General features: G+C 37.7%; 2 protein-coding genes across 7 annotated transcripts; one reads left to right on the top strand and one right to left on the bottom strand.

Annotated features, from left to right (window-relative positions):
- Positions 1-4,418, top strand: TTG2 (WRKY family transcription factor family protein). 5 transcript variants are annotated; one of them, XM_086652229.1, is made up of 7 exons: positions 1-300; positions 436-502; positions 1,676-1,964; positions 2,057-2,185; positions 2,304-3,034; positions 3,153-3,311; positions 3,696-4,418. In XM_086652229.1, exons 3-7 carry the CDS (start codon positions 1,722-1,724, stop codon positions 3,889-3,891), a joined length of 1,458 nt encoding a protein of 485 aa, XP_086508355.1. In that variant the 5' UTR covers positions 1-300; positions 436-502; positions 1,676-1,721; the 3' UTR covers positions 3,892-4,418. The 5 variants fall into 5 exon arrangements, with proteins under 5 accessions (XP_086508355.1, XP_086508357.1, XP_086508358.1 ...); XM_086652231.1 differs by having other exon boundaries at positions 92-300; positions 3,156-3,311; XM_086652232.1 differs by lacking the exon at positions 1-300 and having other exon boundaries at positions 326-502; positions 3,156-3,311.
- Positions 4,419-4,583: 165 nt separating this feature from the next.
- LOC147565725 (uncharacterized) lies at positions 4,584-22,070 on the bottom strand. 2 transcript variants are annotated; one of them, XM_086652228.1, is made up of 18 exons: positions 21,617-22,070; positions 20,803-20,872; positions 20,064-20,708; positions 19,812-19,991; positions 19,596-19,709; positions 19,353-19,411; positions 10,840-10,906; positions 10,634-10,685; positions 10,447-10,539; positions 10,170-10,253; positions 9,638-10,050; positions 9,046-9,107; positions 8,262-8,331; positions 7,438-7,518; positions 7,235-7,336; positions 6,188-6,312; positions 5,786-5,906; positions 4,584-5,185 (listed from the first exon to the last, which is right to left on the bottom strand). In XM_086652228.1, exons 1-18 carry the CDS (start codon positions 21,658-21,660, stop codon positions 5,069-5,071), a joined length of 2,499 nt encoding a protein of 832 aa, XP_086508354.1. In that variant the 5' UTR covers positions 21,661-22,070; the 3' UTR covers positions 4,584-5,068. The 2 variants fall into 2 exon arrangements, with proteins under 2 accessions (XP_086508354.1, XP_086508353.1); XM_086652227.1 differs by having other exon boundaries at positions 21,020-21,961.
- Positions 22,071-22,769: the final 699 nt, after the last annotated feature.

Below are 22,769 nucleotides of genomic sequence, written 5' to 3'. Positions count from 1 at the left end.
AAGTACATTTTTTTTGTTAGATTTCATTTATTTTCTCAATTTGGTGGGTTCAAATAGGTTAGTTGCTGAAATCACAAAACTCTCTTAGCCGTTTAGTTATTTTAAAAACAAAAGCTTACCCAATCTTACACAAAACAACTTTACTGATATTAGAAAGTTAAGAAAGCAACTTTGTATTGGTCTCTTCTTTATCTAGCCTTTTCATTTTGTTGTTCAAAAGGATGGAGTACTAGAGAAAGAGAGAGAGAGAGAGAGAAACCCAAGTTCATACTAAGAATGGGTTGTGGTTCTTTTTTAAAGGTTAGCTTCACTTCACTTGTTAGATCCCATTTTGTGTTTCTAGTTGTTATTATTACATCTCTCTTATCTATTTCTTGTGTGGGTTTCTTCTAATTTTTGTCCTCTTTGCTTGTTCCTACTGGATTTCTAATGCAGAGTAATTGAAGGTGGTAGAAATGTTCAAAAAGATGAGGTTTCATGGAAACCATTCTTTGTCTATATGGTTAGTTCCTTTTTCTTGTTCATTTTTTCAGATAGGTTCATTGTGGGTTGTATTTGTTCATTTGTATAGTTTGTAGAAGTATGGATATGGGTTGTGTGTCTCTCTCTCTCTCTCTCTCTCTCTCTCTCTCTCTCTCTCTCTCTCTCTCTCTCTCTCTCTCTCTCTCTCTCTCTCTCTCTCTCTCTCTCTCTCAAGTCTTGTTTTGATTTGCAGACTATTTTTTTCATGTCTAAGAGTGGATATCCAAGTGTATGTTTGGTGTTTGCTTATATTTTTCTGGTTCTTCTTTGAACTCATTATTGTAATTGTTTGTTATAACCCTAAAGTTTGCAAGAAAAAAAAAATCTTAAGATGGTGTCTTGTAGGGAATTTCAACCTTATCACAAAGTATTTGTTCAAGTTCCTATCTTCCTTCAACCAGTATTAGTCGATGTCTGTGGAACTATAGGAGATGATTACTAAGTTTGAATGATTCCAAGGTTGTTCTTGAATCTAAAATGGGTACAAAACTTCCAAATGAAATGGATGATTAAGAAAAAAGTGTGGTCCAAATTGAAAATGGAGATGCACTTATATTGGCAGATTGAAAATGGAAAAGTATCATCCAACATGGAAGCAGAGATCCACTTGTATTAGTAGATTCATGACCTAAATTGGAGCTTCATTAGGATAAAGAGTTGATGATTTTAAGTGATTACTTTGTGGTTCTAAGCTGTGTGTAAGCTAGTGAGTAAGTTCTTCACGTTCGAGCATTACAAAGAAAGAAGTGTATGCCAAATACGCATAGCTTTCAAAGAAACAAGGATATATTAGCCATTTTGATCTTTTTTTCTTCTTTTACCGGTGATATGGCTACTATCTTAACTTGATGTGGTAACCTCAATTCTAGTCTGTGCTCTCCCAAAAGAGGGTATTTGGTGTTACCAATCGACCAAATTGAGCTTCACGAGATAATTCTTACTCGAAAGACTTTGTATGTAGTATTTATTACTCTACTTCTTTACCAATTGTAGCAATTGGAAGTACAAAGATGCCGTAACGAGGAGGGTGTATGCTCAAACTCGAAATAAAAGTCTCTTGTTTGCTTCTTATGATATTTGTGTCTAACTTGATAATTTGTTAGTTCGAAGTATTACAATTTGAATTTTAAACTAGTTTTTTTTTATTCCCCAGATCGAACTTCCAAGATGAAGTGAAAGCTAGAAGATCAGCAGGACATATGTTAATCGAAATGGAACTCAACGATGAAGATAAGAGATTAGTAATAGCTAAACCTATTGCCTCAAGACCTTCGTGTTCGAAATTCCAGTCCTTTTCTACACTTCTTACAGGTGCCATTAACACATCATTATCACCACCACCTAGTTCATTTCCTGAAACATATGTAGCTCCTATTAGACCCAAGACTGTGAGACTCAAGCCAGCAGAAACTAGGTCTTCAACTGGACTCGTTTCGTCCCAGGTAAATTTAGAATGTTTACGCATTCGGACTTGGAAATGTTTCTTGTCATAACATAAGATCTCTTCAAATGCTTGTTTTTGGATTTTTCTCAGGGCGAGGCATCTGGAACTGCAGTTTGTTATTCTAACAAAACCCTAAATTCAGAAAACAGATCTGGTGTTGTATTTAAACCTTTGGCAAAACTTGTTTCGACGACAAATGCTTCTCAATTAGCAAACCTGGTCAGTCAGTATATTTGTATAGATTGTGCTCAAGTTCTGTATTTGACTTCTCATTCTTTTTATAGATTTGAAGATCGAAAAAATTAGTTTCTAATTTTGAAATCTTGCGTTTGGTCAGGGGAGTTCTGATACTAGTTATCAACAAGCAACAATTCAAGTGCCAACCTTTGTTCGCCATCCAGACGAAGCAAAACACCATGGTCGAACTCCGGACATGTCAAATATCCATGGAGGCTTTTCGTTACTAGCTAGAGGGAACCAGATGAATGATCAATCAAATTTGGTATTAAGAAAACCAAAAGATAATCAGAGAGATTTGGCACCAACAATAAACACTGATAGACCATCTTATGATGGATATAATTGGCGAAAATACGGGCAAAAGCAAGTGAAAGGTAGCGAGTATCCACGAAGTTATTATAAGTGTACACATCCGAATTGTCCTGTAAAGAAGAAAGTTGAAAGATCATTCGATGGGCAAATAGCGGAAATAGTTTATAAAGGTGAACATAATCATTCGAAGCCTCAACCTCCTAAACGTCACTCTTTAGGGACACCAGAGCAAAGCCTTGCATCTGACGGGACTGGTCAAGAAACTAGTAATACGTTATGGAGTAACTCTTTCAATGAAAGGAATGAAGGATCGGAAAGTAGAATGGAGAATCATAGTAGTATTGGGTTTTCGGTAAATCCTTATACGGGCAAAGCTCCGATGATTTACGACTCTGTCACAACCGGATTAAATAGTTGTCTTGGAACTCCTGATAATTCTTGTGGTTTTAGTGGGGACTATAATGAAGGAAGCAGAAGAATTGATGGAGACGATGATGAACCAAAGTTTAAGCGAAGGTAAGAATCTAACATGCTAATCAGTAAACGAAGATAAGTTCATGAGTTAATGCTTAGATTGCTTAGTCCATTTTTGTGCAACCTTAGTGACTTTGTCTTCTTGTTTTCTTTCTTTAAGAAGGAAGGATACCCAGTCTAGCGACGTAGGCATGGAATCACAAGGTGTAAGAGAGCCTAACATCGTGTTGCAAGGGTCGCCCGATGTTGATATTCTCGGGGATGGTTTTCGTTGGCGAAAATACGGTCAAAAGGTTGTGAAAGGAAATCCATATCCAAGGTAAACTTCTTATTCTATGTTAACTTGTTACTTTTGTTCATAAAATATCCTCGATAATACTTACATTATTGGATGTTAAACAACCTTAAAACAAGTTGGAAAATAAAAAGAAGGAGATTAGAAACTCATAAGCATGTATTGGTCAATTAATGTGATTAAGCAGAACCCATGTTTAAGAGTGATAACCACTAAGTTCACTATCTAAAAGACTTGGGCTTACTAAAGAAACCGAAAGAACTAGGGCATGTGCCTAACATTCATTGTGTTTTGTTACATATTCCTTCTTGTTTATAGGGTTGTTTTCTGCAAAATACTTTTGTTACGTAAATCATATCGTTCTGTATTGATATCATCGGTTGGACATTTTTATGATTGGTCTTGTAGGAGTTATTACAGATGCAGTAGTCCCAAGTGCAATGTACGGAAACATGTCGAAAGGTCATTAGATGATCCAAGTGCATTTATCACAACATATGAAGGAAAGCACAATCATGGCATGCCCTCTACAAAGAACTTGAATCCGACCGCCTCCGATCACCCAGTTTCCTCTACTCAGGGTAACACAATGGCAAACAGATAGTTGCCATCTCTAGTGAAAAAAACACATTAAGAAACTCATTATTTCCGCTTGATATCTTTTGAGACTCAAACTTACATGTCGAATATGCAGATGGATATACCAATTCAATTGTAAAAGAATGTTGTCTTAGTTCAAAAACCATGTTAATTTTCTGCAAGATGGAGATTTTTAGACATATCGTCAAATGCGTGAAGGGGAATGTTATGTTATTTTCCCTAATCTTACTCAAAGTCTCACTCAAAAACTGCTATTCCTATGACGACATCCCGACTTCATCATTTGTTTTTTGAAAATCTCAATGAATTAAAATCCCGATAGCACAGGATGGATTGTTAGTTGTTTGAGTAATACTTGTAAGTGATTATAACTCCTTAAAGTGAACAATTTCTCCCTTTCTTCAATTTTGTTTCATCAGCTTGAAAGTTTTGCTCCAGACTAAGTTTATTTTGAAGTTTTTTCATTTTTTCCTATTTGATATGATATATGTAATAGATTATTCTATAAGATATAATTTGTTCTTTTCTTAATTTGACTCGGATCGAATTGACTTGAGTTAAATTTCAGAATGTTTGTTTTTATCCAACTCATTGAATGTTTCATTCTTCTAAATGACTAATTCAAGTTGGTTTTAGATCCATTTGAGTTGGAGAGTCTGATGCTGACAATGGGAAAAAAGAAAAACACACACCTACTTAGCAAGCTAAAAACATTTTCAAATGACCATGAGTGGAAGTGTAATTTCGTTTCTACACCACAAATTTTGAAGCTTCATCAGTAATTACCAGGTAAGGAAGACGAGCAGAAGAACAGAACTTACTCTAGTAAAACTAGGGTTTATACATCTTTACCGTTGAATAAATGGCCTAAAATTGAGCCGTTCGCTATGCCCTCTGATGCTTGACATTCTAGGGTCTAGCTACCTTAATGGTAACAGATCACATGACCTAAAGAATTTTGTATAATGAAATTATCAGCTACACTCATGTTCTAATAAAATTTCCCCAGCCTGCAACAAGATTGAGCTTGTCTCCTAATGGCAGGGTTGCAGTTTTGGTTGGATTTATACAAATTCGGACATAGGCTGCAGATTTATCACTCTTGGTCGTGGTATGCCAATTTCTTGACCAGGGGAACTGAGAAAATATTGGCTGAGCTTGGAGTTCTACTGATTGGAATGCTATTTTTCTTCATCTTGGGTGCTGGTGGTATCTTTCAGCTCCGCAGGGAGGTTTGTTTCCTCATTGGTGGAAGCTTTATTGTCGATAGGCTCCTCAACTGGAGTTGTTGGTTTCCCCTGTTAGAAGTTTGTGACATCCAATTAAAATGTCATATATTTTCGAAACACTAAATAAAATGACAATGTGTAGCAAAGAAAATCCCGAAGAGCCTAATAAGTGGAACCGTTTTCTAGGGTCATCTCACTCATCAGTGGAGACACTTTATAGTTCAGAAAATTGCAAGTCAAATTGAAGAAGAAACTGATGAAAACGGAACTGAATCGAGCTAAAACTAGGTGGGAACCCTATTATTTGAAAACTCTTGAAGATTCAAACTGAAATTTGCTCCAAAATCGACCAAAAGATTGAGAAAAAAAAGATCCACCAAAAGTTCACTCGTCTCCAGCTGCTCGAGTAGAAGGCAAACATTAGAAGATTTAAAGGTTTTAGTTTCAAGAGGATTTTAAATACTAACAGCCCCGATTTGATCGCGCCGGCTGCCGTTGTAATACCACAGTTTTATAGGGACCAGGTCACAGAAGCAATTTTAGAACCGCAAAATTTGACCTCCTTATCATTGTCGATATGAGAAATGAAAACTTAAGCATCACTGAGGCTATTGCACAGACGTATTTGCGTAGTGCTGAATGATTTACAAAATCTGAAAAAAGGCGCACCTTGTTCCTGTCACGCCAGCCGAGCCCAAACGGTCTGGACAGCAAACTGATTTTTCTCTGGGGTATTTCCTGTGTTGACTCCTCATTTACTCTATCAGGTAAAGACCCAGGTTGCGCCGTTCTACAAGTAAAATAGTTTTTTCGTCAGGCTCCAATGTCGACTATACATAATGCTCGCAAATTAAGCATGTTATTTATTCATGATGAGATCTTTCGACTTGTAAGGCTTTACCACAACCAAGTCTCTCTATTTAGAAATCAAATATGGCAAGTGACGTGGGAACTGTTTGAGATATACAGAAACAGAAATCTCAAGAAATTAGCACCGGTCCAGGGTCAAGGTTATCCAGTTTAAAGAAGAAACTGACTCGAAATAACCACATTTAAGATGCTTTCTTATACCTTGGTGATTGTTGTGCTTTGACCTGACCAGATTGGTATTGCAAGGTGGCCTCTAACATTGACTCTGCCATAACTGCCCTCTTCTCCATTTGTGCAAGTGACGCCATAGCTTCTTCGTATTTTTCCTACAAGTAAATTGTAAGACTTACAAGTAGATATGCCATACAAAATATGATTCATTTAATTGTAACATGGATACTCCATTTTCGGTTTCTAGTGATTCTTTTATTGTAGATTTGAATGTATATCCTATCTGTGCTTGCGCAAAATTGCTATAAATAAAAAAATATAACTTTAAGTTATATTTTGTGGGAAAGTATTGTAAACAGAGACCCTTTGAGGGCAGACCTCTTTATGGTTAGCCACATTAAAACTGTTTGTTTCACTAGTTTGTATTTAGTATTTACGTCGCAGTATCTGCAGTTCTTTACTTTTAGCTTACTTGTCCCTTTCTTGGGGTTAGTTTCTATTTTTCATGAATTTTGGAATTGAGTGAGGGCCTTTAGGAGGTCATAACTTGTTTCTTTTCTGTATACTCATACAAACACAAATTTTAGTACAATCTGCAGTTGGATATCAGGATATGAGTGACATATTGTCATATCATATATCCTACAATTAAATTTGACATATAGAATACAGAAGTGAAGATGTCAAGACAAGGTTAGATAGATTTAGGTGGTTACCCTGTGCTGTATACAGCAAACAAGTAGAATTAAAAAGGACTAGATTTTCTGCTTGCGCTCCGCGATTATTTTTTGTTTAGTTATTCAAATGCTAGCAACTTAGCACTAAGCAGCTCTTCCTAAACGAGTGTTCCTTGATCCCAAACCAATACTTAGACCACATATTTTTATGTCTTTGTTTTTTTCAGTAGGTTTCCTAGAGTTGCATTACCCAAAGCACAATTCAAGTTCCACAAGGAAAGTGTGAAGGTTTATTTTCCATGATAAATTATTTTAGTTCTCTTCTTTTGTGGGAAAAAAATGTTTTTTTTCTCAGATACGTCTACATCATCTAGCCAGTAAGTCTAAGACAGGAAAGAACCTGAAGTATTGTTGCAGCATATCTTTGAGCGGCTGCATCTTGCTCAGCAAACCTGCGTGCATCTTCAGTCACCTTCTGATCTTGCTCAACCCGCATTAGTACCTAAATAATAGTGGGCCATCATCAGTTTATGAACGCACATGAATGAAAAGGATCAGTCTTCGCAAACAAGTAGTATTTGGAATATCGAGAAAAGTGGTGACCTGGATCATTGCACGTTCTTGTTCCTGCTTATCAGTAAGGGCCTGTCGCAGTTCAGCTAACTCTTGCTCCAGCATCTCAACCTGCAGATAAGAAAGAATCTCATTTTTCAGACTTGGGGTTTGGGAGAGGTAGATGGGACACCTGAAATGACTGAGCAGGCATAAATTTGGTACATTATACAATGAATGCAAATTCCTTTAAAAAAATTATAAGCATGAACCCAGTTTTTCGATTAAATAATTGCCAGAAGAAACATACATAGGGCGAGGTACAAACTTGAATAACAAGAATATCATAAAAGAATAGACGAAGCATCCATGCCAATAAACCTAATATTGCGTGATGAATCACTTTATGCTAGTTTGAGAATAATGTAATCATTGTGATGTACATTTAGGAGGAAATAATCAAACTTGAGAAAAACTACCCAAATCCAGATGCTCATTCCTTGTCAGCAGGACGAATAGATGATAGATCAAAAGAAGCAATGCTTACTTTTAGTGCTTATTTGGAGAAAAGAAAATATCAACAGAAAAACAACACTTGAAACCTTATATGACCCCAGGACCCGCAAATCTTTGATTTAAGCAATCTACAATAAATCAGCCACTTACGAAATATCTGGTCCTAATGAGAGCCATGCTTTATGATCATTAGAGTTGTTAACAAATATCAGAAAAACATGCAAATTAACATTTTTTAGGGAAAGAATTGCTAAAATATCTACAGAGGTAAAAGCATGCAGCAAAAAAGGCTCTTATTTGGCTACAAAAGCAAAACAGCTGATTTGGTCATGTGTAAGTTTGTAACTACTTCAACTTACTCTTGCACTTAATTGTCGCCTGTTGTCCTGCTTAACCATTTCCATAAGTGCCGTCTCTAATTCTTCCGCTCTGGTAAAGAACATGAACCACATTTACTTCAGCCCTTTGTGCACAATGTTACTTTTAACTAGTAAAGCATTAATAAAAGTAATTTCAGACAACCACTGAACCTAAATCGCTTATCCAAGCAATTCTCAATACAATCAGCAATTCCAGTACGCATGACAGTTCCAATCATATATTCCATATTAACACAAAACAGAGGTATCACGAAATAAAGAAGCGCCTCTACATTAATAGTCAAAAAGGCCACAAATGCATTTGGTTTCACTGAATGCACTTGCCACTTGAGTACTTACTGACAAGTACTGAGCTTCAGTGGTTTGTCTGTCATAATAAAAATTTGATGCTGTCTGAGCTCGAAAACTATATAAAGTGGATTCTAAATCACACATAACATCATTCTACCTCAGGTCCACCATAACTACACGACTAATGTTGCAGAGGAGTGAGAAAATATAAATTATTGCAGGGTTTTCAAGGGTTTGTTTAAAGTAAGATGGGTTACCAACAAAAATTCAACGTTAAGATGTTAGGCATCCAATGTGAGAGTGGTGGGTTGTAATGCTACAGGAGGCCGTTTCTTTCTTCTCTTTCGTTTTTTTTTGTTCTTTGAAAGTTGGAATTTAACGCTGTAATCATTCTTTACCTTTTGGCTTTTTAATATAATTTTTTCTTCTCAAGAACAGAAAAAAGGCATTACAGAGATACACCTTTATTTACCTTAGAATGGCAGATCGTTTCTCCTCTAACAATTTGCATAGTTCTACTTTCAACCAAACCACCTGCAAGTAATGTTTCCCCGTTAAAAGTAGAGATATTATTGGAACAAAAAGTATGTGTCATGTCTCCAAGAGATCTATTTCAATGTGGATTAGATAGATGATCATTTTTTTCTCACTTTACATCATTAAAAAAGAACGGCACAGACTTCAACGGAATTTACGTGGACCAAAATTTGATTACTATGGTTAAACCTACTATAGACAACACGATCAGATAACTAGAGCCGTAAAAGCGTAAATATTTGCAAATATTGCAGATATACACAAACACAACACTAACGAAACCTAAACGTTGAGAAGAACCTCATAAGTAAGGATGTTCAGAATCGGATTAGTTCAAAAATAAATAATTAAATAAGATTATCAGCTCTTAAACAAAGGAATATAATGTTGAGAATGGATACCAATAGAAAAAAGTCTTCTCATTGACTCTGAATGGATGTCGAATGACTCATAATTCATAAGAATATTAAATTTCCTTCACAGCGATTATAAAAAATATAGAATAGAAATGTAATGTGAAATATAACCTGTTCTTGAAGATCTGGGACAGAATCTGCAGCTGAATCCCCTGTTGCACTGCCAAGAAAATCATCCAGATTACTTGATTGAGGCTCCAAATCTCCATTTGTTTGTACATCAGTTTCTCCTGTTGCATTTGTTTCTGTTTTCAGTGACCCAGGGTCATGCCTGAAACTGTAAAACTTAGATGCAAGACCCTTGGAATCCTTCAAAACACGAAGCCCTCTAGCTCGCTCTTCAACTGCAGCTATCACTGATGGACGATGTTTATCTCTTAATTCTTGCAATCTAACTTCATTTACAGATTGGAAACCCATACATGCAGTCAATACAAGTTGACTGCTGTCAAATGTTGAGCCAGCAAGCGACTGCAACAAAGTAACTGCATCTCCCGCATCCTTTGTTGTAACCAGTGCAGGACCTACCAAAAACTAACCATCATAAGATGTATGCTCTAAAGTACTATCACTGACATACAGTTTACTTGTCGAAGTCTAAACATGCATACCAATGATAAATTGAAATGTTTTTACCCAGTACCATATAACTCCATTATAGCAAATGCCGTTCGGAACAGCATAATGCGATTTCCTTCAAACAAAAGCACGTCCCAAACCCGAAGAACTGAAAAGAAAGAAAAACTTTAATTGACTAAACCATAATATACTTTCTGATAGAGACAATCTTTACCAGAACTTAACAAAAGAGATACAAACATCTCTATCTAACTAGTAAATTAATAAAATGGTTCAAATATCAGCGAATTGACGATAAAACAGTTCTAAATGGAACTGAATACTATTGAATAGAACCTGACCACTTTCCCATGGAAGCATGTTAACAAAAATGGAAAGAAACCACGGTCCAGTAACCCATGCAACCTGCACCCCCAGGTAATCCAGATGATTGACTGCACAAGCATAAAATTGATAACAAAAATCACGCAACCTGCCGTACTTAATGAATAAAAAATAGCTGATCATAAACATTTATAAAAGAGGTACCTAGCTTGGGAAATCTTTCTCTCACCAACTCCTCAAATACAAGCTGGTCCACCTGAAGATATAGAAGACGTTAGGTTAATAAATTTAAAATCAACGAGTAAAAATTCCTATCTTTTAGTTAAAATATCTTTTGACTTCATTAATTTGTAATTTCTCAAAGGTAATATTACCTAAATGGGAGGGAAAAAACTAAAATCGGATATTACCTGGGATTCTATCATTTCCTCCGAGTAGTAGCCATCGAAATAGTCATCAATAATACCCATCAAAGTCCTGAAAGATAGCAAGATTGGTCAAGAGAATATCAATTGAACAACTATATCAATGACGCACCATTTACATGATACATCATAGAAGGACATGATGGTCTTACATTGAACAACTATGTCAAGAAGGTTTATGTGCCAAAGAGGGGAGGTGCCAGCAGTAAAGTAGAAGTGAAGGAAAGCCCAATCTATGAGGGCCCAGCGAGTGGAAAGTCAGGTGGGGGCCCAGTGGAAGATACTTGTCACAGCCCAGTGAGGGGTGGTCCAATCTCGGGAGCTGCCTCTATGAATCAGATAGGAGGGGGCCAGTGGATGAGGAAAGGTTTAAGAACATTCTAGAGACTGGGGTCGACTAGGTTTTTGTGGGTTCCAAAACAAAGATCTGGTCCTTGCCTAATTCAAGGGGAGAATATCCCTCTTCTGAGTTCTCAAGCTGAGGAGAAGGTGGAAGAAGAACCTCTCTTAATCCAACCTCTAGATATGATAGTCCCACCGGAACAACAGACGAAGGAATCTAGTGTTGAAGTATATGAAGGAGAAGCAGCCATGGTGATAGCTAAGACTTCGGTAGCAAGAAAAGCTAACAAATGAGGGTCATTAGGGGAGAAGATAGCAACTGGCTTTTACAGAGAACTCAAATACTTGGAGTGGAGTATGGCGGTTCGGAAGAAGAAGACCTCCAGTTCTAGCAAGTCCGCAGGGGTTGAGAAGTCTCCATGTCCTTAAATCTTATCAGTTGGAACATACGAGGGCTCGGCAACCCAGCGAAGCATCTAGCGGTTCGGAAAGTTGTCAAGGAGATGTTTGTATCTTTTGTTTGTCTTCAGGAAACCAAAATTTCATGTATGAACCCCTTTGTAGTTAGGTTTTTGTGGGGGAAGGGGAACCATGGTTGCGCTGATAAGCTATCCATCGGTGCGTCTGGGGGTATTTTGTGTATTTGGAATTTGGATGATTTTGTCTTAGTTGATCAGTACATTGGGATGTTTTCTGTTAATCTGGTTATTAAGAATGTTAAGGATGGATTTACTTGGCTGTTCTCTGGTGTCTATGGCCCTTGTAAGAAGGAGTTTAGGCAGGAGCTCTGGTTAGAATGAATTTAGTTGCGTCAAAGTGGGATCTGCCTTGGTGTTTGGGGGGAGACTTTAATGGGGTACGTTTCATTCATGAGAAGAGGAATGGTGTTAAAACAACGAAGACCGTGAGAGGGTTTGAGGATTGGAACTCTAGCCATTGCCTGATTGATCTTCCCAAGCATGGTACTGAGTTCTCTTGGTTCAGTGACCAGGAGAATCATTCCATGAGTTTATTAGATCGCGTTCTCATCTGTCAAGGGTGGGAGGGGAAATACCCTTTGGTGGAGCAGCACATATTGCCTAGAATGGTGTCAGATCATTCACCCGTTCTCCTTAGGACAGAGGTAATAAAGAATAAGCCTCCTCCCTTTCGCCTTGAAGAGATTTGGATGTTGGAGGAAGATTTCTTAGATTGTATCGAAGTTTGGTGGACTGAATGCCATGTAAGTGGTACCTGTAGTGAGGCGTTATGGAAAAAGCTTCAATTCATCAAGAAAAGCTTAAGGTGTGGTCTAAGGATAAATATCGAAGAATGAATGATAGGATGAAGAGGTTAGGAGTGAAAATAGATGGCTGGGACAAAGCAGAAGAGGGGTCGAACCTTCCTAGTCAGGAGTTCGAAGAGAGGAAAGTAGCAAGGATGGAGCTCATTAAATTGCTTTAACCTAAAAGAGTTTAGCATGAGGCAGAAGTCTAGGGTGCAATGGCTTAAGGCAGGGGATAGGAACTCGTCTTACTTCCACAAGATCATCAAGTGTAGGGCTGAAGCAAATAGGATCAGTACCCTTTGAGTATAATGGTAACAGTATTTCTGAGGAAGAGGATCTTGGAGTGGCTGCTACTGAACATTTTAGCTCGATATACTCGTAGCTCGATATACTCGGAGAATAGGTTTTGGAGGCCTTCTATAGATAACATGAATCTCCCTACTATTCACCCTGAGCTCAATGGGTTACTGGAAGCAGAAGTGAAGGAAGAGGAAGTTAAGAAAGCCATGAAGGAGCTAGCCAGTGATAAGGCACCAGGCCCAGATGGTCTTCCTTTGAGTTTTTTCATCAGGAGTTGGGAGATTACCAGAGAAGATTTCATGCTTATTGATGGATCATGAAAATGTCCCATCTGAGTCGTTTAATTTAGGCAAGATAGTCCGTTTCGAGTCTTTATTATATAAAATGGTTGGCTTTCTTGATTGAGTGTCTTTTGCAGAGTTAGGTATGAAAATGGTTAAAAACGAGAAAAAGAGACATGAAAGGATGTTTTGGTCATTTGGAGTCAAGGGTATTCTCGGAAATTGGACCAAGGTCAGTATATAGGTGAAAAGTAGAGTCCAAGATGAGCCCGTGGGAGAAAATGGAAGTCAATTCGGAATCGGGACGAGGGAATTATGTGACGTCAAAGATTGTTGACTGGTGGGATACTTTATGTCACCTATCTGGCTAGTGGGATAAGAATGGATGACATGGCGGAATCTAAATGGTGGAACATCTAAGTTCCGTGTTCCCATGAAGCAAGGAAATGTGCCCTAAAGAGGATGATTCGGTGCTTCTGCTGCAACTTACTCCCAATAGTCTCGTGCACTCATATCCATCAAGATCCGTGTTTTCTTCATCCGACGGATGATGTCCCTTCCGCAAGTTAGTTATTTTCCTTCGTGTTACACCGTAGCCGTGTCATTTATCCTAGGTTCCTAGCCGCCAGACCATTACGAAATGAGTTTAGGGTTTCTACTTTTAAGTCCCCGAAATTACTTTTATGCTCCTCCTTTTTGTCCAACTTGATTTCCAACCAATAAAAAACCTTCCTTGCACCAAAAGTAACCACAACTTTCTCATTCTAACCCTCTCAACCTTATCCTCTTAGTCACCAACCATATAAATAACCATTCAATACCAATTATTTGGTAGACTTGGACAACCCTCTCATTCCTTCTTACTCCCTCCTCTCTTAGCCTTTCTCCACCTCTTCTTTTAGTTCTAACAACAAAAACCCTAGCCTCCATCATTCTCTTCCATTATTCCTTCTACCCTAATTTCTTTCTAATCTATCTAAATCTTTTTCTCCACTTCTCACAATTTCTTTCCTTCTTCATTTTCTTTTCAACCAAAGATTTGACACTTTGAAATTGGAGCATACTTGGAGAAAAGATTTGGTGACTTCTTTTCTTTGTCTCATTTATTTCCATGTATTTTGTTTTATTAATGAATATGTCTTCAAATTCAATGAGTAGCTAACTTTGTATCTAGGGTTTTAGAGGAAGCCATATTTGATCTTTCTTGAAATATGTGATTGGTTAACAAATCCTTCTATTAAGCTTTAATGTTTAATAATTGTCATTCCATATAGATTTATGATCTTTTCATTGTTCGTGCTTTATAATTAGATATTTTATGCTATGGTTAAGTTATCAGATGAGATATGCTTTTTAGATGATGAATGATTATTAAGGAGTATAGTCTTTATATGATAGTCAATTAAAAATATATGATTCTGAAATGTGTTAATGAATAATACCTTCCGAAATCTAAATAGTTCATTATGTTAGATTTTGAGTTATATTGAAAAAGGATTAGTTAACTAATTGTATGCTTTAAGGAGTCAATTTATTTAGTGGAATCAAAACCCTGGATTTCTTTTCCATCTTGTTGATTTAAGACTTACTTATCCCTTGGATCGATATTCGGACTTCCGGTCTAACTATAACTTGGTCCCGTATACTTACGGGAATAGACCTATTTTTGGCCTATTAGGTTTTTTGATCCCAGCAGCAGCACCAAAAACTTGATAGGCCCAAAATGGGTCTATTCTCGAAATATACGGGATCAAGTTATAGTTAGTCCTGATATCGTTCCAAGGGATAAGTAAATTCGTTTCAAGTCTTAAATCAACACCTCTTTGTAATTTTGATTGGATTTTGTTGAAAACTATTTTTTTTTTTTAAAAATGATAATAGATTAAGAACAAAAAAAACAAGATAAGAAAGAATTCTAGGGTTTTGATTCCACCAAATACATTGACTCCCTAAAGCATGCAATTAATTAACTAACCCCTTTGTTTCAATATAACTCAAAATCTAACATAATGAACTATTTAGATTTCGAAAGATATTCTTAATTAACAAATTTGAAAATCATATATATTTGGCTGACTATCATATAAAGACTGCCCCTTAACTATCATTCATCATCTAACAAGGATAACCTATCTAAGAACTTCACAAAAGCATGAAACATCTCATTACGAAGCATGAATAAATGAAAAGATTATCGAATCTATATAAAATGACAATTAATAGACATTAAAGCCCAATGTAAGGATTTATTAACCAATAACATATTTCAAGAAATATCAAATATGACTTTCTCTAAACCCTAGATACAAGATTAGCTACTCATTAAATTTAGAGACATATACATGATAAAACAAAATACATGGAAATAAATGAAACAAAGAAAAGTAGTCACCAAATATTCTCCAAGTATGATCCAAATTGTGCCCCAACTTCAAAGTGCTAAATCTTTGGTTGAGAAGATGAGAGAATGAATTTTAGAAAAGATAATGAAGACGGAAAGAAATGTTCGAAAGATAGATAGATTGGAAAGGAAGGTAAGAAAAGAAATTATGATGGAATGGGTACTAGAAGAAAAGAATGGAGACTGGGGTTTTTTGTTGTTAGAACTAGAAGAAGAGGTAGAGAAAGAGGGGTAGGTTAGAGAAAGAAGGAATGAGAGGGTTGTTCAAGTCTACTAAAAAATACGAGGAAGAGATTTATTTATATTGGTTGTTGACTACGGTTTTAGTTGATAAGGGTGAAAAGGATAAAATGGGGATAGTTGGGTTTGCTTTTGGTGCAAGGAAGGTTTCTTATTGGTTGAAAATAAAGTTGGACAAAAAGGAGGGGCTATTAAGTAATTTCGATGGGTTAAAATAAAGAAAACCCTAAACTAACCAAGTCTGGTGGGGCGGCTAGGTTTGGTGGGAAGTTCGGGCACTATCATGCTTCGCGGCTATTCAATTAATGTGCGGCATCAAGCACTGGTCGATAGATCTGAAGTGCACGGATCAGGATGGCTAAAATTAGGCCACAGGTGAAGGGATCACGGAAGCTAAGCAGATTCGGGTAACATAGGAGCATAATATTAGGACAGACGCGCACAAGCCGTAGGATCTTGAAAACGCGGAGGTGGGTGGTTATGATTAAAACGTGGGATCTGGGACTATGCTAATAGGACGCACCGGAAACACTGAATCATGCTCATAGGGTCCTTTTTGATGCTCAGCGGGAACATGGGAATTTGATATGACGGCCTCCGGCCTTCGACAAGTGTCTGTTGGTATACCGTGCACCAGATTCGTGTCCGACATTGTTCCGAGTGTTGACCGAATGTTGACATGACTTTGACTTTACATAATTCCCTCGTCCGGACTCTGATTTGACTTCTGTTTCCTCCTACGGGTTCGTCTTGAACTCTACTTTTCACCCATGCACTGACCTTGGCCAAATTACCAAAATGACCTCAACTCCAAATGACCAAAATAACCTTCATATATATTTTTATCATTTTTAATCGTTTTCAAACCTCACTCTGCAAAAGACACCTAATCAAGAAAACCAATCACTTTATTATAACAAAGACTCGAAACATACTATCTAGCCTAAATTAAACGACTCAAATGGGACACTTTTCATGACCCATCACTTATGGTTGGGGAATTCCTGAATACGGTCAGGATGGATTGGCGGCTAAACCATACTTTCATAGTGTTAATTCCAAAGAACGACAATGCTTCTTCGTTTTGTGAGTTCAAGCCTATCAGCTTAGTGAGTGGGACGTACAAGATTGTTTCTAAGGTGCTGGCTTTCAGGCTCAAAGTGGTTATGGATGGTTTGATATCTCCCTTTCAGGGTGCCTTTGTGGCTGGAAGGCAGATTCTTGAAGGTATTTTGATAGCCAACGAACTCATAGACCCAAGGAAAAAGCAAGGCAAACAAAGATTGGTAGTAAAGATTGACTTAGAGAAAGCCTATGATAGGGTTACTTGGGATTTCCTTTATCAGATCATGGAGAAGATGGAATTTGGTTATAAATGGAGATCATGGGTTTATGGTTGTGTTAGTTCGGCCTCATTCTTTATTCTTCCAAATGGCATTCCGACTAAGCCCTTCGTTTTCTGAGTTCAAGCCTATCAGCTTAGTGAGTGGGACGTACAAGATTGTTTTAAGGTGTTGGCTTCCAGGCTCAAAGTGGTTATGGATGGTTTGATATCTCCCTTTCAGGGTGCCTTTGTGGCTAGAAGGCAGATTCTTGAAGGTATTTTGATAGCCAACAAGCTCATAGACTCAAGGAGAAAGCAAGGCAAACAAGGATTGGTAGTAAAGATTGACTTAGAGAAAGCCTATGATAGGGTTACTTGGGATTTCCTTTATCAGGTCATGGAGAAGATGGGATTTGGTTATGAATGGAGATCATTGGTTTATGGTTGTGTTAGTTCGGCCTCCTTCTTTATTCTTCCAAATGGCATTCCAACTAAGCCCTTCCTTAGCTCGAGAGGCCTCAGGCAAGGATACCCGATATCCCCCTTGTTATTCCTTTTGGTTGCGGAAACTCTTAGCCATTGTCTTCGTGAGGCAGAAAGCAAGCAGTGGGTTCAGGGATTCAAAGTTGAAGATGATGCAACATCGGTTAATCAACTCCAATTCGCGGATGATACTCTATTTTTCTTAAAGGCCTCTTCGACCCAGGTCACCAAGTTAAAAGATATCTTGATTTGGTTTGAAATTGCTTCAGGTCTAAAAGTTAACTATTCTAAATCAGTGATTATGCCGGTTATTCTTAGTGTTCCCATGGTTGCTTGTGTTGATGATCTTGGGTGTGTACCGGGCTTTCTTCCCCCTAATTATCTTGGTCTCCCTTTGGAACAAGCTTACAAAAGCAAAATTATTTGGGATCCAGTAGTGGAGAGGGTCAATAGAAGATTATCTTCTTGGAAAGCAAAAGTGTTATCTAGGGGGCAAACTTACTCTCATCAAGTCAGTCTTGTATGCTCTCCCTCTTTACTATCTATCTCTATTCAATATGCCAGCTTCGGTTTTGAGAGAGATTGATAGTAAGATGTGTGAGTTCTTATGGCACGATAAAGAAAATACTAAGAGAATTCATTGGGTGGCATGGGAGACAATTTGTAAGGAGGTAGAGGATGGAGGATTGATGCATTACTATCCAAGTGGCTTTCGAGACTTGGTCATGAAAAAACTTCCTTGTGGAGGAGTATAATCGTGGAGAAATATGGCAGCTATAAAGGAGGATGGAGTCAAGGTGACATCAAAGCAGCTTATGGATGCAGTGTGTGGAAGGGTATAGTAGCAAGAGCTAAGGATCTCAATAAAATCACCAAGTGGAAATTGGGGGATGACAGTCTTATTAGCTTCTGGGAGGATGTTTTGGTGTCTCTCGATCCCTCTTAAGGATAGATTCCTAGCTATATATTACATCTCTTCCTCCAAAGAGGGACGGTCTCTAGCCATTTCAACAGGGTGCTGGGCTCTTGGGATATTACTGTGAGGAGAAACCTAAATGATTGGGAAGTCCCAGTCTATGCTAACTTGCTGAGGGTTGTAGATCAGTTTAAACCTTGTTTAGGTAAGGAGGACTCGAAGGTCTGGATTAGAGCAGATAAAGATGTCCTCTCGGTAAAGAATTGTTATTCTAGGCTTATAAGTCATTCAGCATCTTCGTCGGTTCAGTTTGAGTTCAGCTCTCTCTGGTCGACCCTCATTCCTGGGTGAGCTTTGTCTTGTGAGCAGCAGTGCTAGGTAAGCTTCCCACGGTGGATAATCTTCAGAAATGTGGTATGATTTTGCCTAATAGATGTCGTAGATGTAAAGTCAGTGAAGAATTTTTTTCTCACTTGCTGATCCATTGTGGGGAAGCCTCGAAGCTTTGGAACTTCTTTCTTAGCTCTTTAGAAGTGCAATGGTGTCTTCCTGGGTCTGCAGACCAGCTATTAGCTCATTGGGGGAAGATCCCTATCAAGAAATCGAAGAGAGGTCTCTGGAGCCTAATTCCGTTCGCAGTATACTGGTTTATCTGGAAGGCTAGGAATGATGGAACCTCCAAGGATTCGAGTGCAGCCTTCAAGGTGGAAGAGGAATATGTGTTGGGAATTTTATTTTCCTGGAGCTTTGGGTGGGCTAGAGCCTATTCTTACCTTGATTTTGTTTCAAATTGGGGGGGGAGGGGGGGGGGGGGGGTTATAAGTTAAGATGTAATTGATATAAGCCTCCCCTTTTCTTGATTTTCCTTTTTCTATTCTTTCGTTCGATTAATTAATTCAAAGTTTTCAAAAAAAAAAAAATGAGAAGTATGCCTCGGGACCTACCAAAAAGCATTTTCTTCTGGCATCAAAAGTAGTAGTAACCCAGCAAAGAAATTCATGGCCTGCGAATGGAATGAAAAAGGAAGTGCAAAAACTTAATGAGTACCACAAGATAGATTGTGACTAAAGTAGTAGAAGGGAAACTAATGAAAACGGGAGCTATAGATGTCATTCATTCCTGTCAACAGTTTATGATAAGAGAAGTTCAAAATACATAAACAAAAAATCCCCTTCAAGAAAAGGTACCTGGCAGTATCCAACGGAAGGGTTATGCCTAGCATATGCCGTGAGTAAACGCCTCAAAGCATTTCTACCGTCCTCGTCGAGAGCAGGATGGCCTGGGAATGTTCTAGGGAGATCCTACAAAAGAGAAAACAATAAGCTTGAAGATGATAAACTTGGCAGAATTTCATTTGAGAACTACTGAATATAATGGAATTTGGAGCATACGCATGTAAATACCTTTTCAATCTGCCCTTTCCATTTCTCAGGTTCGCATCCATGGTCTGTACTTGGAACCTTAGTAGTGTTGTCCAAACCATCAGGATCCTTCTCTTTACCAACATTAGTTTCTCTAGCTAGCAGATCCTGGTAATAGCTATCCACATGCCGTGCCTTTGCCCCCACAAAGGCTTGCCACAACTATAACATGTTGAACGAAGAAATGAGCAGCTTTCACCTACCAATAAACAAGTAGCAATTTTTTAACTGTACCTCTCCCCTGAGAGCCATAGGGACTCCACCTTGAACAAGACACTCCAGCTCTTCTTTCCACGGAAAGAAAGCATCTGCATTGGCACCGTCACCAGGAGCACTTGTATTATCAGTAGAAGAGGTGTCCTGAACTGATTCAGATCTCTCCACATCATAGAACTCATCATCAGAGTCCTCTTCGGACGATCCTTTTCTGGATTTCACCTCTTCAACCGAAGCAAGATGGCCTCCACTTCTGGCATCTTGTTCAACTTTCAGCGAACTCTTTTTCTTCTTCAAACGAGAGCTCATCATCTGCTCAATGGCACCAAGAGACGGTCTTATCTCAGCCCAAATTTGAACCATATGGGTTTTTGTTTCCTTTTCTGTGGCCACTTTTCCCTCATCTGAATCATCAGAAGCAGAAGTAAGGGCATCCAAACCATTCTTTTCGACACCATTCCCTGAAACAATATCTGCTACTGGTGTAGTCAACTCAGAATGCAAGGATTCACTAAGTTCATCCTTCGATAAGACATCTCCAGGTTGTTGAGCAGACTCCGGTTGCCCCTCCTCCTTGGATAAGCCATTTATGGGCAATTCAGCAGGCTCTGCTTGCCTTACCAGGAAGTCTTTCCATCTTTCCGATCTTTCCTCCTCTTCTTCCTGAAACCATGAACAATGTCAGAAGACACATACTACTAAAAAATGCATATCTTCTTTTACTCCAGTTCAACCAATACAAACCAATAAGGTATACCTTGTATATATTAGCATATTCTCGGTATCTCTGCAAGTGTTGAGGTCTCACAGAAAAACCATAGGAATCCCTGATTAAGAAAAATAGATTCAGACCCTAATAATACTTGAAGATATCTTTAAATCTCTAACAATCCATGGGAAACAATCAGTTCCAAGAAAAATTAAAAACTACATGTAATATAATGAAGAAAATAGCATGAAATCGGTTAGTGTACCTGGAGTCAGCTTCCAATATACTCCTACTCACTCTGGATAACAACATATTTGACAGAGAATTCTGGTCTTACAGCCCATATCTTTCATCAGCATTGCCTCTACCGAACTATACTAAACCATAAACCCTATTTCTTACTTCTTATGAAAACACCCACACTAAAAAAACCTACTACCCACACACACACAAAGTCCCTCCAAAACCCTAACTCCTCACAACTGCATTATAATTGGAAGGATAGGTCAAATAAATCAAGAACAAAAAAAGGTAAGAGACTTCTTCTTCTTCTTCTCTGTGATTCTCAGCTCAAATTAATTGACTAATTTGGGAACTATAGACAATATCGATGAAATCACTAGAAAAGAAACCAGACAACGAGATCGACGATCAAATATATCTATATTTACGCGCATTAAACTAAGAAATGAACGTAATTGACATTGGTCTAAACAGTTTAAACCGATCGAAACCCAAAGAAGAGGAAAAAAAAAACCTAGAAAAATAAAAGATAAACGAAATGAAATTAGCTAAAAAATAGGGATTGAAGGACGCGTGTATAGATCGATAAATAGGTATAGATAGATAGATAGGTAGGTACCTTTTGTGTTCAAAAGTGAGGAGAGGTAAGTTGTTCCCCTTCATCTTCGTTGAATGGATCGATCGATCGATTTAATCGGGAGAGAGATTCAAGGCCTTAATTTCTGCAACTGAAAACTCTATTTTTTTTCTCTCTCTCTCTAGGAAAGAATTAGTAGTAACTATTGATTGGATCGAGGAGCAAAATGCATGATAACTCCGTGTGATCTAACACGAAGTTGAAAACGAGAAGGTAATGGTGGGACTCCAGAAAATGAGATGATGGAGGCGGCCGGACGGAGATTTAGGAGGATAAATATTTTCTTTCCCGCGTCGTTGATGTGATGTGATATTTCCTTTATGTAATAGAAAGTGGATATATGGATTGTCGGTGCTAAAATACTCTTTACTACCTCACTGGCTCATGGTCAATGCCAACTATGGTTTTTTTTGTGTTGAGAAAGGCAAATATGGTTTTTTTTTTTTTTTTTGATGAAGGGAGAAAGGCAAATATGGTTGCAACTTGCAACTAAGAATTTTACAAAATAAAATAAAGTATAGGTCAAGTTTTTTGTTGCTCTTTTTACTTATATATATTTTTGTAAGTTTTTTATCACTCTCTTAAAGCCATAAACATTCAAATTACAAGTGGAAGAAAATTGAATGATTAAAGACAATCTAACAGTAACATCGAAAAAAATTAATTTTTGTTTTATTAGTGTACTTATTATTTCTTACAAATATGTGTAATATTTGTATACTATTATATTGAATTACAGCTTAAAAAATCTCCTACAATCAATCAATTTTCTAAAAGAAAAACAATCGACAAGGTAGAAGGAGTTTCATATTCTACGTTCGAGTGTGTTTATTCTGTTAAATATGAATTAGATCTTAATGGCTTCATTGCACGGCAATTAAATCTCTTAAAAGAGCGGGATTTAGATGAACAAATCATCGGTAAGTATCAACCAATATTATTGAAATACAGTTCTTGTAATGCCAAAAAGAGGTGATTTTTGACTAAATTAAGAATTTTATTTTAAGGTAACGGATGCTTCCACGTACAGAAGTTAGAATTTGTCACTCTGATCTTATTATCATATATGAGTTTTTTTTCTCGGGGGTGGGGGGTGGAGGGTGGGAAATGATGATGATGGAAGATGAGTTAGACG

The sequence above is a fragment of the Eschscholzia californica genome, unplaced genomic scaffold, assembly GCF_041429995.1.
Source record: "Eschscholzia californica isolate CP2 unplaced genomic scaffold, dmEscCali1.0.p SCAF_1, whole genome shotgun sequence".
NCBI classification, from domain to species: Eukaryota; Viridiplantae; Streptophyta; class Magnoliopsida; order Ranunculales; family Papaveraceae; genus Eschscholzia; species Eschscholzia californica.
This window is presented reverse-complemented; position numbering and strand designations above follow the sequence as displayed.

Excerpts from the sequence above, each read along its gene's own strand:
- LOC147565725 (XM_086652227.1), bottom strand. The coding sequence starts at position 21,066 with ATGTTGTTATCCAGAGTGAGTAGGAGTATATTGGAAGCTGACTCCAG. Across the intron at positions 19,412-19,595 it reads CTTCCGTTGGATACTGCCAG|GCCATGAATTTCTTTGCTGG; the intron begins GTACCTTTTCTT and ends TTCCATTCGCAG. Across the intron at positions 10,254-10,446 it reads CATGCTTCCATGGGAAAGTG|TTCTTCGGGTTTGGGACGTG; the intron begins GTCAGGTTCTAT and ends CTTTCTTTTCAG.
- TTG2 (XM_086652229.1), top strand. The coding sequence starts at position 1,722 with ATGTTAATCGAAATGGAACTCAACGATGAAGATAAGAGATTAGTAATA. Across the intron at positions 1,965-2,056 it reads CTGGACTCGTTTCGTCCCAG|GGCGAGGCATCTGGAACTGC; the intron begins GTAAATTTAGAA and ends GATTTTTCTCAG. Across the intron at positions 3,035-3,152 it reads GAACCAAAGTTTAAGCGAAG|AAGGAAGGATACCCAGTCTA; the intron begins GTAAGAATCTAA and ends TCTTTCTTTAAG.